The 16,689-nt window shown below is 38.6% G+C and overlaps 2 protein-coding genes across 5 annotated transcripts in view; both read right to left on the bottom strand.

Moving 5' to 3' along the window:
- LOC129699700 (TNF receptor-associated factor 5-like) overlaps nt 1-2,472 on the bottom strand; it is a 46,318-nt gene extending 43,846 nt beyond the window's left edge. Inside the window, exon 1 of one of the 3 annotated variants that reach the window (XM_055639705.1) lies at nt 1,968-2,472. In XM_055639705.1, the coding sequence (XP_055495680.1) occupies nt 1,968-1,983 (16 nt within the window). In that variant the 5' untranslated portion in view covers nt 1,984-2,472. Of the gene's footprint in view, nt 1-1,716; nt 1,939-1,967 lie in introns of those variants that run through there. The other 2 variants (XM_055639703.1, XM_055639704.1) reach the window with 2 other exon arrangements.
- A 3,150-nt stretch (nt 2,473-5,622) lies between these two features.
- rcor3 (REST corepressor 3) overlaps nt 5,623-16,689 on the bottom strand; it is a 35,657-nt gene continuing 24,590 nt past the window's right edge. For both annotated transcript variants that reach the window (XM_055639706.1, XM_055639707.1), the window contains exons 9-12: nt 14,474-14,551; nt 12,262-12,319; nt 9,930-10,171; nt 5,623-7,658 (exon numbers count right to left, since the gene is read on the bottom strand). In XM_055639706.1, coding sequence (XP_055495681.1) covers nt 7,341-7,658; nt 9,930-10,171; nt 12,262-12,319; nt 14,474-14,551 — 696 coding nt within the window. In that variant the 3' untranslated portion in view covers nt 5,623-7,340. The remainder of the gene's footprint in view (nt 7,659-9,929; nt 10,172-12,261; nt 12,320-14,473; nt 14,552-16,689) is intronic.

Here is a 16,689-nt window from a genome sequence, read left to right as displayed (position 1 = left end):
CTGCGTGCACTTGCGTCCTCATGGGCTATTTCATGTTCACGTCATAACCCATGGCTAACAGTAAAAGAGGCAAACAATGGTATACCCAACATGCTATTAGAGCAGTGGCTTGCTGATATCAACGCTTATAATCTTTAGGTTTCTGATAAACATGTTTTTATGGTACTATATCACTGGATGCCTACTAGCAACCCCTGCTCCCCTACTCCTCACCCCCCTATCCCACCCACCCCCCTACAACTGCATTTTATTGATGTCTTACTGCACTATTATGCTGCTCGGACCCGAATACAAATTTTGCTCATGATTCATGTGGAAGCATGTTTTTATCGAATGACAATAAATAAATAAATGAAATGAAAAGGAGATCTCGGTTACACAGGTTACAGCTGTTCGAGTAACGGAAATTCGCTTTACTAAATTCACAAGTCACTAACCAAAAAGGACAAAATTCTCTCTCATGGAATTTGTGTGAAAATGTAAATAAAAATAAACACAAAATATATTTTTTAACTCTCATTGCTTTACACGTGCATAGATGGCATGACCTTGCATTACAGAAATTCGTGATATTGACAGTTTTTTAGGAACGTAACCCCCATAACATGGTGGTCACTGGTACAGTAGAAATGAATGGAGAGATAACTGGAAATAGCATTGGTATTGCGATTACATGTAACTATTTTGTATCAAGAATTTTCCAGTCACCAAAACTACATTTCAAAATTAGGAAGGAAGGACAAGGACCTGCAGATGCTGGAATCTGGAACAAAACACAACGTGCTGGAGGAGCTCAGTGGATCTGTGGAGGGGAATGGACTGGCGACGTTTCGGTTGGGGACTTCCCATGAGTCTGAATAGGGGCATGTCCTGTGACCATTTTCCTTCACAGGTGTTGCTTGGCAGGCAGCTGAGTTCATCCAGCACTTCATTTCCCACAAAAAAGATTTTTGGTGGGTGTGTGGAACGAGCTGCTGGAGGATGTAGCTGGGCATGTACTATCGCAAAGTTTAAAAAAACATTTAGACAGGTACATGGATAGAGAGGTTTGGAGGGATATGGACAAAACGTAGGCAAGTGGGACTAGCTTAGATGGGGCCATATTGGTCGGCGTAAACCATGACTCCATGGCGTTACATTAAGATTTCAGGTTAACATAGTGGATGAGGCGTTAGTTCCACTCAGCGAACAACTGATCAGTCTGAAGAAGGGTTTCGGCCCGAAACGTTGCCTTTTTCCCTCGCTCCATAGATGCTGCTGCACCCGCTGAGTTTCTCCAGCTTTTTTGTGTACCTTCGATTTTGCAGCATCTGCAGTTCCTTCTTAAACAACTGATCGCTCTGTCCGGGGTCAAGCCTTACAACCACCGGAGGGGAGCTAGCAATAAGCCAATCTGCACGAAGCGTGTCGATAATGAAAGTACATAAAAGGTAAACATGTCATGGCTGGGACACCACTGATCCGCGCCATTTTACAGGCGAAGGGAATCCCCAGTCAGCAAAACAGTCCCCCAATTTCACGCTGGCGAATAAAAGCTGCAGTTTACACTAACTGTTGCTGCACAGAAAACGGATCCAAGAGCAAATAGATTCCTCCTGAAAATCGCCAGCTGAGATGCAATGATATTACTCGCATTAAGAAGAGGTCCTTGTGCATCCAGCAGCAGCTGTGTTCGTGCAATGACACAAGGGACCCCGGACCCGAGCCCACTCTTACCTCCCGCTTCTGCTCAAGTCGCGCTCGGGCTGCTCGCTGCATAGCAGTCGGGAGGGACCCCGCCGAACTCACCGAGAACAAGGTCACACAATATTTCAGGAAGTATCACGCCCTCTCAACATTTGATGCGAAACTGACTAAAAAGTTGACCACAGCCAGTCTCTGGATTTTGGGTCGGCTCTTTGCACTCGCCTTTCAATAGTACACAACGCCACGGAATTAACATCAGTAAATAATATACGTGCTTTTACCGTCAGGTTTTGCCATTATAAATCTTGCAGCCGCATTTTCATATGTGCGAATGTGAGGGTGCCGTTAATAGTCCTCCCCTTTATGTGTGGAAGTAAGGCAACTAGACAGAACACAATGTGATTTAGGTGGTTTCCACTGCATATTTGCATATGGATTTATAATGGAACCAAAGCATGAAGGCTTAGAGCTGTGCCCGTTGTCCAATCACTGACTTACTCCTCCGGAAGGAGGTTCTACTCCTTACTGATATTTATTTATCAGAAGAACATAAAACAGGAGCACAGGAGACAAGTAACTACTCTGTAGATGCTGAAATCTTGAGCAATGAACTAAAGGGGTTCGACCCGAAACATCATCTGTGTATGAAGGAACTGCATATGCTAGTTAGTTTACACCGAAGATAGACACAAAATGCTGGGGTAACAGCGGGTCAGCAGCACCTCTTGAGAAAAGGAGACATTTTCTTTCACCAGAGATGCTGCCTGACCCGCTGAGTTACTCCAGCATTTTGTGCCGAAACATCATCTTTTCATTTCCCTCCACAGACATCGCCTGGCCTGTGTGTCCCTCCAACAAAATTAAATCCAAAGGCACTTCACGAGAGAATAAATCGCTAAATGCTGTAAACACTCAGTAGGTCAGATTAAAGACGATCTTTAACATTAATAACTTCCTATCTCTATCCGCCTGCAGTGTTTCTATTTTAGATTTCCACAGAGGTTACGCGAAGCTTTCATTTGCCGTCCGCTTTGTCACTTCCCTTCTCTGTTATTTTTAATTGTGCTCGTCGTCATTTTTTTGTTTCCCTTTATTTGAAATAGAAGTGGATAGAGGGACTTTTATTTGCTAGTCCCACTTTACCGAGAGGAACCCGGTGAGGATAAGGTACATAGGCGAGGCAATGATAAGCAGCGAGATAGTGATAAAGGAATGTCTCTGATGTGGATGGATGGCCCCCCTCATAATGGGAGGCAACGGGAGAGGCAGACTAGAGCGGTCAGCATAAGTTTAGTCGCTAGTGGGATGTGGTGTATATAATGTAACTTTAAGAACGGAGTACGAGACTGATAAGATATTGAATATATCACATGACACAACCAATCAAATGTATTCGTCACATGCACCCGAAGGTGCAGTGAAAATCATGAGGCAACCCTGTAGTGGTGGAGAAAAGTTGAGAAGGGAAGATGACTGAGAGAAGGGAAAACATTGGGAGTCTGTGGATTGGAAAGTGACTGTTAGACAACAAGCGGGGTTGAGAGCACAGAAGAGAAACATAAGAACGGGGGTAATGGAATATCATCTTACATTGCATTCATTAATGTTATTGGTCGAGTTTGTTGAAGGAAATAAACTCTCAACAGACAGCACTGTATGCTAGAACTAAGTATTAAAGCCTATGCTGCCTGGTACATTCAGTTCTTAAAGGCACACTAAGCTTAAAGTGACGGAGCACTTCAACATACGTGACAATGAGAGAGACAGCAGAGCTTTGTAGAGATAACCCCGAAAAAAAATAGTTTCCTTCTCCACAATTGCTGCCTGACGTGTTGAGTATTCTCAGATTTTTTTTGTTCAACTCTCACTGGAAATTTAACGTTCTTGGCAGGGCATACAGCAGTTCAGTGCGCAACCAGTGTGGTACAACATCCCAACATACAGCACAGGAGCCAGGAAGGGGACACTGGGCTGAAGGCTATGAGCTGGTGATATATATTGTTTTTGATCGGGCGTTTGGTGTGAGAAAGAAAGTGGGTTGGAGAAGCAATGTTGGAGTTGATGATTATGGTAGCAGAATTGCACAATACTTATGCACAACATTATGGCATTCAGTGTTTACATCATCTCAACATAATTTTCCATAGAAAACAATCAAAGTCTGCCTTAACTCTCTGCAATTGGATCCTCGACTTCCTCATGAACAGACCAGTCTGTTCGTATTGGTGGAAATGTGTCAGCCTCGATAACAATCAGCACGGGAGCACCTCAAGGCTGCGTGCTCAGCCCCCTGCTGTACTCACTCTATACTCATGACTGTGTAGCCGGTCACAGTGTGAACTCCATCATCAAGTTCGCTGACACCACTGTTGTGGGACGTATCACTGATGGGGATGAGTCAGAGCATAGAAGAGAGATCAAGCAACTGTCCATTTGGTGCCAGCACAATAACCTGGCCCTCAACACCAGCAAAACCAAGGAACTGATTGTGGACTTTGGAAGGAGTAGGAGGGGGACCCACAGCCCCATTTATATCAACAGGTCGATGGTTGAAAGGGTCAAGAGCTTCAAATTCCTGAGCGTGCACATCTCTGAAGATCTTTCCTGGTCCGAGAACACAAATGCAATTATCAAGAAAGCTCATCAGCGCCTCTACTTCCTGAGAAGATTACGGAGAGTCGGTTTGTTAAGGAGGACTCTCTTTAACTTCTACAGGTGCACAGTAGAGAGCATGCTGACCGGTTGCATCGTGGCTTGGTTCGGCAACTTGAGCGCTCTGGAGAGGAAGATTACCAAAAGTAGTAAACACTGCCCAGTCCATCATCGGCTCTGACCTTCCTTCCATCGAGGGGATTTATCGCAGTCGCTGCCTCAAAAAGGCTGGCAGTATCATCAAAGACCCACACCATCCTGGCCACACTCTCATCTCCCTGCTACATTCAGGTAGAAGGTACAGGAGCCTGAAGACTGCAACAACCAGGTTCAGGAATAGCTACTTCCCCACAGCCATCGGGCTATTAAACCTGGCTCGGACAAAACTCTGATTATTAATAACCCATTATCTGTTATTTGCACTTAATCAGTTTATTTATTCATGTGGTGTATATATTTATATTATGGTATATGGACGCACTGATCTGTTTTGTAGTTAATGCCTACTCTGTTCTGTGTGCTGAAGCAAAGCAAAAATGTCATTGTCCTATCAGGGACACATGACAATACACTCACTTGAACTTGTAAACTCCCTTTGTGGCTAATAGCCCCTAATCCAAGTATCAGTCTGGTAAACTTCCTCTGCACCGTTTCAAACCCTCCACATCCTGTTATTTGTACCTTGAGTGCCAATAAATTAAATAGAAGTAATGAACGTGATAAGTTTGGGTGTTGTGTAATAATTTTTTTTTGCAGCCACAACTAAACCTGTAAATTTATTTCTTGTAAAACTGCCCATCCTCAATTCTTAAATGCACACCTTACAATGGTAGGCTGTTTGTGCGACAAGGATGTCACCTATCTGCAGGGAGCTATTGGACTATTATGACTTTTAAATGATCCTATCCGAGTTTGGCACTAAAAACAATATAAAGTCACCCATGGTAGGTTATTTTGTGTCTGATTTGTATGAATGACACGATAAACCGAACCAATATTTTAAGACCCAATGAAGAAATGTGATCAGATTGTTTCCACTGATTTGCCAAAATATAACTGAAAGTCATTAGCAATTTGAAAAGCAACTACATGGAGCCAAAGATGTAGAAGGATTTTCTACTTACTTGCCCACACCTTTCTGCAGGTACAATTCAACGTTCAAGATTTGGGTGCATGTTCATCAGATGCTTGCAAAGACCAATTATGCTGGGTAGCACATTCCTCTATATTTTCCAATCTATGTACAAAATTGACACCTGGACAAAAACTACAGAAATTAAAGTATTTTCTCTGCAATATTTAATGTTGTTATCAACAGAAATTACAATTTGATTGCACTCCAGGGATAAAGCCCTTTTATAACAGTGTTTTTAGCTTCACACCATCAGAACTAAATGTTATAAAATACAAAAAAGCATTTCCAGAATTTTATTACAGCAAAGGAGCGAGCGCACAACTTATTACATTAAAAATACTGCTTGAAATACATGCAAATGTACTGACTAAACAGATAAATAAGAAACCTCTGACTGTACATGCACAAATAGTTGTACACATCCTATAACTAAAACTAAATTAAAACAAACCCATGTCAATATATACAGTAAACTAAAGTATTTTGAGGTTTTATAGGTTTTTTGTGCTATCTTCTACATCAATTACAGCATAATTTTATTTTAGTATTTTCAAACATCTTACACTGAAAAATAAACAAGTGTTAATGCATATTAATACAGTCTCAAGCCATTTTTTAATAAAAATTAACTATTTGAAAAACTGTCCCTACCTCCCCCATTTATTTCCCTGCAGGACCCAATCTATATTTGAGTCTCATTCCGCTGGGTATGCATGATTTTATGTCGTTTTCTTAGTTATGATCTTCAACTTCTGTCAGCAGGCAAATGGAGGCACATTTTTATTAGGGTAAGGCAATTGCGCCTGGGTTTTCTTGGCAATCTTCCCTTCTGAAGTATCCTGCTGTAGTTTATTGTTCAGCCTATCCACCAAATTAAGAGCTGGTGACACTCTTACAACTCAGATACACAACCTATTGGCGTGGCGTAACTGTTCAAGGACCTATTCTCAAAAACACCGATGAGATATTCATTAGATTAACATGATGAATGCATCGTTACTGATTCTCAGTGTAAAATGCTTTCACAACTTGTATCACATTGTTTTCATTTAAAAGTGAATTTAAAAAATATTCATTATGAATTTAAAAGATATGTATGATACAGCAATGTAGAAAATGCCACATTTCTGCCACATACATTGATGTTTAAAAAATCGGAGCAATGACAAATATTGATAAGCTGAGAAATCACATTTAACTATTGGAATTCAAATTCAGATGATTTTCTGGAGTTATCTAAAAGCAAGTGCACCTCTTTGGTATCAAAACCAAATTATAATTTTACAAAGTTTAAAGTTGCATAATGATAACTCATGATTAGTTTTCAATCCAATCAGTCGGTGTTCCAAAATCAAAGTTCTATTTTGGAACCAATTTGTATTAAGGACACTTCCTAGGGATTAGGGTTTTGATTCAGGAATTAATGGTTTGTTCAAAAGATTTAACCATAAAAATACAACGTCAAAAGACTATTTTCTACAGTCTTAAAGGTTTCCTGATGTTTGCATCTCTAATTGGTCAACACTTTATTTTTAAATATAATAAATTAATAAAGGACCAAAAAACAAGTTTTAATGCTTCGGATTCCATAAATAACTGTCCTAAAAGTATTCTTCCAAGTTCCTCGGGCATCAATTTTACTGGCATTGTTTCTCTACAAAAAGCTATGTACATGTACAACAAAGCAATTAATTTGATTGGTTGTGTTGTTAAGAGTTTAACTTGCGAAATGTAGAGGACATTGAGATACAATTAGATAGTGTTAAATATGCTTCTTAGTTGGTGAATTTGAGATTATGTGAAGCATCTTCAGTTAAACCAAGCCACACAAACATTTTTTTCCCTTGATTTAAAAGAAACTAGCAAGTCAATGCAAGGACGAAGACTGTGATTCAGACTGAATTCCAATCAGTGATGGAGGTTGCTGTAGTACTGGTCTAGGATTCAAGCGGGGTGGAATAGGGTTAGTTGGGCGAATCAGTGGTGGCGGAGGTTGGTTGAGTGTTGGTCTTGGCTGTAGAAAACGGGTTTGTTGCTGGAGAGGTGGTGGTTGACGATGAAGAGCAGGAGCCGCGGGGAGCACTGGTCGAAGCAATGGAGGAGGCTGGTTTAAGCTAGCTACACATGTAACAGCGATTGTAACTGGTGTTGGAGGTGCCGAGGCAGCAACTGGAGGTGATGGGCTCTGCAAGAGAAAGAAGAATGACTCTGCATATCTCACATTAAAGTCACCATTACAGACACTTTCAAGTTGGCGTCAAATTAGAATGAATGCACAACTAATTTAAAAATGTTTCAGTGCTTCATTGTAATTGTAAGAAGCTCTTACTCATTTACTGCCACAAGAAAGCTTCAACTTAATAAATCTACTTTAAATTCGTTTTTTCCCCCCCATTCTATAGCTCCATGGTAATTTCCATTATTTTACGTTATAATAATGGGATTACACTTCCTGCAGTGACTTGCATTCAGAGGTGTTCCCATTTAACTACTGACAGTATCTCTATTCAGTCCTCCTTGCAATAGGCACATATTCTTCTACAAGACCCAATGAAGTAAATACGAGTTATATATAAGGAGGCAGCAGGTGAAAAGCTTGCATTTAGTTCCATGGACAAGAAAGAGTAAAAAAAGGAGAAATTGCAGTGCTTTTCACAAATCATTAACACTCATATTGCTTATTTAGTTTTACATATGCACATCACTGGCAAGGCTATCATTAATCATATCTTAATTGATCCCACTATGTGTTATTGAGACACTTTCTGGCTGGGGAATGGTCTAGGGGTGTGTGTTGTGTGTGCAGGAGGAACAGCAGGATAAAAATGAAACAAATTGAAAGAAAAATTGATAATCAAATTGTCTTGCTTTATGTGACATAGCTGAATAATTTACACTTAAGGGGGGGGGAAAGATTTTATAATAACAATATTTTACACAAAGGGTGGTGGGTATATGGAACGAGCTACCAGAGCAGATGAGGCAGGTACTATCACAATGCTTCAGAAACATTTAGACAGCTACATGGGTAGAATAGGTTTAGAGGGATACGAGCCAAACGCAAGCAGGTGGAACAGTGTAGATAGGATAGTTTGGTCAGCGTGGGAAAGTTGAGCCAAAGGGCCTGTTTCCACATTGTATGACACGAGCTGCCTGTAGACTGAAGCTCATCTTACGAGTTGAAGCAATATGTACAAATCATATCAGAATCCTAGGACATTTCTCCATAATATTCTACTTTCTAATGGATTCTTATGAACATATATGTATTCATGTTTGGAGGAAGAGTTGGGGGAGGGGGGAAGAAACCTACCAATATATTATCAAAGGAAAGGTCTGCAAAATTTAATTAGTAGGGATGACTTGTCTTTTAATTTTGTATTGAGATCACAAACTCTAATTTACTGAAGGTCTGATCTTCAGCTTGTATCAATGAGGAGCCAAATTAAAAATCCTTTAAGGACTTAATTCCCCATTCAGAATAGGCTGCAGTTTATTAATCTAGTTATCTCTAACCATGGACAGGGTCTATCAGGCAGAATCCCAATTCTCCTTGATCTGGGATCTCAAACAGGAAGAAGGATCTCAACCCGAAATGTCACCCATTCCTTTTCTTCAGAGATGCTGCCTGCCCTGCTGAGTTACTCCAGCATTTTGTGCCTAGCTACATACTTAACAACTTGTTTTTATCTCCTCAGGACAGTTAGCTCTCCTCTCACCATGAGACACGTCTCACAAGGATCTTCAGTTTAAGTACTGGTAGTAATAACAAACATTTGGGAATAAATATTTAATCTGTCATGGCCTTCACCTGTTTTGCTGAAAGTTATTGCCAGTGTGTGATGCACACTCAAATACTAAGTTGCAGGTTTATTTCAAATCTGATTATTGTAACCTTTTTCTCAGGAGCGACTAAGCTGTGACCACTATCCTTCAAATAGTAACAAGAATGATTTAATTTCATTTCTTCTCCAATAAAAATCCTCAATTCTTTCTTTAAAGTTGTCTCTATCAATAAATTTGAGTTTCAATAATGTCTTTAACTTTTCAGTTTAGTAAACATAGTCACAACAGTAAAGTTTATGGGAATGATGAAAATTTGGTCAGACAAATGCAGAAACAGAAACTCTCAGGTAAATAACAATTGAAACTAAAACATTTCAACATGTGGAAATAATTCAAACCACAAAATCCTGTGCACTAAATATATATTTTTTACTTTTCTGATGTTGTTAATTTTAAAATTTTGGTTTAAGTTATTATTGAAATATCCAAACTATTAGGTTAATGGAGGGTGGATACATTCTGGTCTTCAAAAAAATATATACAGTATTGCGATTACTTCAAAAGTAAGAATCAGTGCCAAAGAATCTTGCGAGACTAACATCCATTATACTTATTTTTTGGCATTCACAATAGCCACAGATACAAAGGTAAAGGTATTAAAATATACTACCTTCTCGTCGACATCTGGGCTTTTAGACGCAAGAGAATTCACAGTGGGTTTTCTTTCCTCCCCTGCTGTGGGTGAAATGCCATTTGATTCTTGCGTTCCTTGCTCAGCTTCCCATTCCTGTAAAACCTCTTCAAGATTAAAGCGTCGTCTGTAGTTAACAAAAAAGTTCTTCACTTGGCCGATGGTTTTGTTTCCAATTACATCTGCGATAGCTTGGAAATCCTTCCCATATTTGCGGACACCTGCAAATCACACAATGTAAACTCTTCCCCCAATGGTTTAGCTAAAGTGAGAAATTATTGTTAAAAGAATCATACCATTAAACAAATAAATGAGGAATACAAGTAATATTTTGAGAGGGAATGGGGGGGGGGGAGAATGCAAGTGAAAGAAAAACAAGTCAGCACATTTTTACCTAGATTGTGTGTGTGTATAGAATTAAAAGACAATTCAGGTAGATAATCACAAGAACTAAGCAGTTAAATGATACCCAATAAATAAAGATCTACTGATTAATCTTCATATGCCAAAATTATTTCAACTGTAACGGGTCCACTTGAAGCTAAAGCACCACTGAATGAACAGACCATTTCTGTCATATTAACTCAACAATGTCAGGTTTATTATGATGCCAAATGCAAAATTAATGAATGTAAAATAATGTAAACATCATAATTTATTAAAAAGAGGGACAATGCTTGGACACTGGGCTTAACCAGTGGATAAACCCATTCCATATCACTGAAAACGACCCACAAATCAGCTCAGCCTGTACTTGCTGGAGTTTAGAAGGATGAGGGGGTCCTCATTGAAACTTACAGAATAGTGAAAGGCTTGGATAGAGTGGATGTGGAGAGGATGTTTCCACTAATGGGAGAGTCTACAACCAGAGGTCATAGCCTCAGGCTTTCCTTTGGGAAGGAGATGAGGAATTTCTTTAATTAGAGGGCGATTAATCTATGGAATTAGTTGCCACAGAAGGCTGTGGAGGCAAAGTCAATTGATATTTTTAAGGCAGAGATAAATAGATTCTTGATTAGGACGGGTGTCAGGGGTTATGGGGAAGAGATAGATCAGACAAGATTGAACAGCAGAGCAGACTTGATGGGTCGAATGGCCTAATTCTGTTCCTTTTGCCTACGACCTAATCTGAAGTAGCAACAACAATCATTGCAGCCAGCACACATTTCAACAATTGGCAAACTAATTCTAGTTTAGGACAATTACACAGGAAACAGAAAGATGAAGAAATAACATAACAGAGCCTGATGCTGACTGTACCATCTGCAACCAAATTTTACATAGTCACTGGACAGAGAGAAGGAGAAGAAATTCTGAACGTGCAGGTTTATTGGGAACTGTAAATTGCCCTTGGGTGTTGGCGAGTGGTGTAATCTGGAGGAAATTGTTGGGAATTTAGGAAAATTGTTGCAAAGAAAATCAGTGGGAAATGTGGTCTCTATGTGAGCTGGCATACGTTTAATGAGTCAAAGATGCTTCCTCCTACATAAGGAAAGATGAAATACAAATGATACTGTCCCTCTCTTGCTCAAAGCAAATATTGGTTCTCTGGATGAGACTCCTGACATTACATAGACAGGATTTCAATCGGTGTCTTTATAGTTTGTATACTTTAACACAATGCTGCATTTAAGCACCAGCACAGTTTAAGTTGTGCGTAAGGTAGGGATGAAGACTAGAACAACGAATGATGGTCCAAGAATACTGGTTAAATGCAAGGCAAAGAAATTAGTCTATAAATGCTCCTAAATGTGTGCACGAGTTCTACCACTATATTTGACACCTCTAAATTCAATTCTCATGATATGAAGAGAAAAGATTGGGTAGAGGTGAGTATTATCGATACTTCGGCAGATGTTTAACAGTAATGATCACATGTATGCCCACAGAATCTAATCAATTTGTATGCATCATGTTTGCAAGAAAGACAAATGTAAATCAGCAGGTTTCTTAAACTTTTACAATTTAAAATATTGCCCAAATTAGTCTGCAAAATAAAATTTGCCAGTAATAATTTGCATCTTTAAATACAAATGTTTATAATTGTAAAGAACAATCCTTTTACTCTTATTTTAATCTCACCTATTAAAATTACCAATAACAATAGAGAACATAAGATAAATATAGAGAAAAAATTGATACCTATTTTTTCCTTAATACTGTTGGTGGCCAAGTGGAAGGGTATAAAAATAGTTTGATCGTTCTGTAAAGTTGAGGGACCGTGGGAATTTTTTGATTGACTCAATAATACTTAAAATCTATAATATCTATAAATCCCAGCTTCAGATTTAGGCCTTCAGTTGAAGCCCACCTTGAACTGCAAGCAGCTGCTCCTCTGTTGTCCAACGTGCATTGATTTTCTGAGCTGACTAAACAAAATGAAGGATATTCAAGTCAGTTGTACATTATAAACTGTGTACAAAAATGAATACTCAAGATGTTTTTGTCCTTTTTTTAAGGTGGCGATTGACAACTTTAGAAAGAGTGTAATACTTTTAGCAATAAATCTGGTGTGGAAAGGGTGCCTGTGGCACAATTACAAGAGACTGACTTCAAACCAGGGGATCTGCAGATGCTGAAATCTTGAGCAAAAACAAACTCTTGGAGGAACTCAGCGGTTCAGGCAGCATTTGTGGAAATATTGTCTATTCATTTCCCTCCAAGATGGCCTGGTCAACTCCTCCAGCAGTTTGTTTTTTTGCTTCAAATGGCTAATCTTTATCCTAATGTATGTATTTTTCAAGAGAACACCGATCTCCTGGAAGGGATTTGGCATTTGTAAACAAAAGTAAAATGAAAACTCTAATGCCATCAACAGTAACAAAATTCAATCTTTTTCCTGGGTGAAAAAAGGAACAAAATACATCTTAGTATTCCACAGTAAAGTCATATTTAACAGAAAGCAGTAATAAAATGGTAGTTTTTCAACAAATGTGGAAGGCATAGAGTGGAAACATTTCCAGAAACAAATGGTATAAAGACTGATGAAGGTGATTTGCTCAAGAAAATTATTTTGTTTTGAGTGGTTAGGATCTGGAATTCACAACCAAGGGAAACGGAGTATTCAGATTATATTGTACATAAAAGGCAACCGAATATCTAGAACCAAGGTTGATGGAATTTCATCAAATTTTATTTGTATTGTGCTTTGTGCAACATAATTAGTTGTTGAGTCAATGAGTGAAGGCAGTAGAGGGGAAACAGCATTGATGCAAGTCTGGAGGCACCCACTGGCCAGACTGGGTAAGGCAGCAATTTCCTTCACTAATGTGCATTATATTCAGCTGAATTTTATAATAATCCAATTATTCTATCTTCACAGTTACTGAGATTCGTTTTTTTTTTAATCCCGATTTATTAGTTAAATTATGAAATTTGAACATATTTCAAGATCATAACTGGATTACTAATCCAATAATTTAACATTCTGCCATTCCAATATTCCTGATTTCATGCCTTCCCGTGGGGCTTTCTATTCTTTCAGCTGTGTTCTTTTCTTTGCACTCTCTTCCCTGACAAACAAATCTTGAACCAGGTTGGAGTGTGTTTTTAGCAGATTTCGTATTTGATTACTTTAAAATATCTTCAGATGTCTGTATTTCCCCAAACCTTTTAGTTATTCGGTTATATCACCCTCCTTAAATCATCAATCTGCAGTTGCTTATGTCTGTAGCAGCAACTGTTAAGTTTTTCATTGAGTAAAGAGGCAAAACAATAAATCTCAATAGATAGACCGTTGTACAGAAGAGATGATTTAATTGTTCCAATGTTCCCCTGAGCATATTCCAACTTGCTCCCAACCTACAATCTTTTGGCCGCCGGCCTACACCAACTTAAAGCCGCGGTCTCCGGTGGGGAAGAGCCGACTCTGGACTTACCTGGACTTGTACCTTGTCCTTTTACCATCTGGACGCCCGCAGCGACAGCTGCGGAGGGTTGAGGTCCCGACCACGGGGGAAAATGGAGGACTGGCCAAATTGTGTGCCTTCCACCACAGTGATGAATGCTGTGGTGGATGTTTATGTTACATTTTTATTGTGTTTTTGTGTGTGCTCTTTATCATTGTATCGCTGCTGACATATTCATTTCACTTGCACTTTTTGTGCAATGTGACAAATAAACCGTATTGTATTGTATTGTATTGTATTATATGGTTTAAATGTCTCTTGGGCTGTTGACCAACTAAACCTCATAACAGTACAAAGTATTTCTTGCTTTCAGTTTTTAATGTGTATTTATTTCTGGTCTCACTGACAAAAATATGGGAGATTAACTAAAGGATCATTATTGAAAGGGACATTTCAATAATTTGTATTGAAATATCAAAAAGTAGATTCTCTCCAATGTGCACAAAGTATTTTCTTTGGTAAGCTCTTGCAAAAATGTTAGTGCACAAAGTAAATGTCATTTGTGTTTACTGTATATCCATCATTTTAATAATTCACAAAACTATAAGTCTAATCCCCACACATAACACAACAGTATTACAGTGTTAGTAAACTTTTAAGCACCATATTATTTACCTCAGGTGGTCTGAATTCTTCGATTCTGCCTTCTAATTTCAGCTTCAGTGCACTGTTAACTTGCTTGGCATTTTGTACCTGAAAACCATTTCAAATTTAGGATTTTAACCGTCTTTTATAAATCAACGTATTAAAGATGAAGTGGCATAATTTGAGGCTACTGAAATTATTCTGTAATCTACAAACTGTAGTTATATTAATCAGTTCTTAAATTGCAAAGCTGAGGTATTAAATCAGATAAATAGTTGCAAGATGATGAAAATTAAAGATTTTTTACTTTTGAGGATATCCAAGCCAAGAAATGGCCGTGGAGGGGGTGAGGGATTGGGGGGGGGGGGGGAAACAGAGGGGAACTGTTCCACTTAAGATGAGATTGTTCTAACTAAATGTATTTTTTAACAAAGGTGGCAATATATCCATAGCAGATCATTCAATCTATCTCAGCCATGTGCATCAAATCATCATGAAGAAACCAAAACAATTGCATAAACGTGTATGCCTGGTCATATTAAATTATTAAAAATGCATGGTAACCATGTGGTTAAATATGATAATACTTAAGTGAAAACAAAAACATCTGAATCTATAACCATTGTGCTAGGTTTAAAAGTAGTTTTTGTTTCTATATCCTTATCAAAACATTTCAAAAATTCCCAGATTCTCCATCATTCATTAAAATATCACTGTCCATGAAACAAACATTTCAAGCTTCTCCACTTCTCTAGTTCACCCACATAATAAAACAGTCAATCTGCACGTAGTCCAAAGCTTTTTGCTTCTGCTTACTATCATGTGATTTCTCCCTTATTCGTTTCAAAGGAAAAACCAAAAATGGAAACTTTAGCTATACAGACAAAATGAATCTTAAGTGTGTAAATAGTTTAAAGGCGTCTAGTGTTCAGACATCAGAAATCCTATAGCGGTTGTGAAAAGAGGCTTCTTCAAATTTTGGAACAGGATTTACCTACGCCCACTTCAGAATAGGATGCAGACTGGACAAGAACAGTGGAGTATATATTTAGTTGTTGGGGGGTTTCCAATGGTAACACTATCTGAATCCTTATTGTATATTTTAAATCATACTCCTCAAAATAAAATGAATCTGAAGAAGGGTCTCGACCCGGAACGTCACCCATTTCCTTCGCTCCATAGATGCTGCCTCACCCGCCGAGTTTCTCCAGTATTTTTGTCTACACTCATAGAAACATAGAAACTAGGTGCAGGAGTAGGCCATTCGGCCCTTCGAGCCTGCACCGCCATTCAATATGATCATGGCTGATCATCCAACTCAGTATCCCCGAACCTACCTTCTCTCCATACCCTCTGATCCCCTTAGCCACTCAAAATAAAAAGATCTTCAAAGAGAGATCATGATTGCTGTTCTTTCAAAACAAAGCTGGAACTGAAATTAGGGAAAATTGGAGATACAATAATTGAAGGAAGAGGACAAGTCATTAAGAGAAGATTCTGTCTTTTATACAGAATAAAGAACGCAATAGTGGAAAAGAATTTGGATAATTCTGTGCTGTTTCGAGCCACAGAAAGGGGCAATGACGACTTATGGACATTAGCAAGAATCAATTATAGTTAAGATGACAGACATACATTTAGCATTTGAAGTAAGCCAAGGTGATGTGAATAACATTTCAATTGAGCATTATTGATGGAATATTTTACTACAAATAGCAACTGGGTACTAAAACCCGACATATTAGATCTTTTAAATTCCCCTGCTTCATGAGAACTGTAGAAAACAATTATTACTTCAAACAGTCTAAGCTACTGAGCAATCTGCATGTTACATTTTGTTTGTCCAATTTGTGCATGCTCAACTTGAATTAACTTTAACTGACTAGATCTAGAGATACCACATATACATGAGAAGGAGTTGCTCAAAGTAAGAGCCAATTCAGCTAGACAACGTTTAGAAATCAATAGCTTCACACCTTTCACAACCTACATTTTCTTATCACAAATTCCAGGTCTGTCCCTGGCCATTGATTCAACTTGAAACAGTCCGTTTGCAACTACAGTGTACGTCAAATTCACACCAAATTTCCAAATCTATATTCTCATTCACAAATGACTGGAGTAATTATACCCCTAATTGTTTTCTGATTAAATACACCCATGCATCAAAGTCCTTTATTCATCTTGGCCCTTGATCCTTTTGCTTCTTCAAGTTAAAATTCCTGTAGTCGTCTCAAGCCTCAGCT

This window comes from Leucoraja erinacea, chromosome 8 (assembly GCF_028641065.1).
Source record: "Leucoraja erinacea ecotype New England chromosome 8, Leri_hhj_1, whole genome shotgun sequence".
NCBI classification, from domain to species: Eukaryota; Metazoa; Chordata; class Chondrichthyes; order Rajiformes; family Rajidae; genus Leucoraja; species Leucoraja erinaceus.
This window is presented reverse-complemented; position numbering and strand designations above follow the sequence as displayed.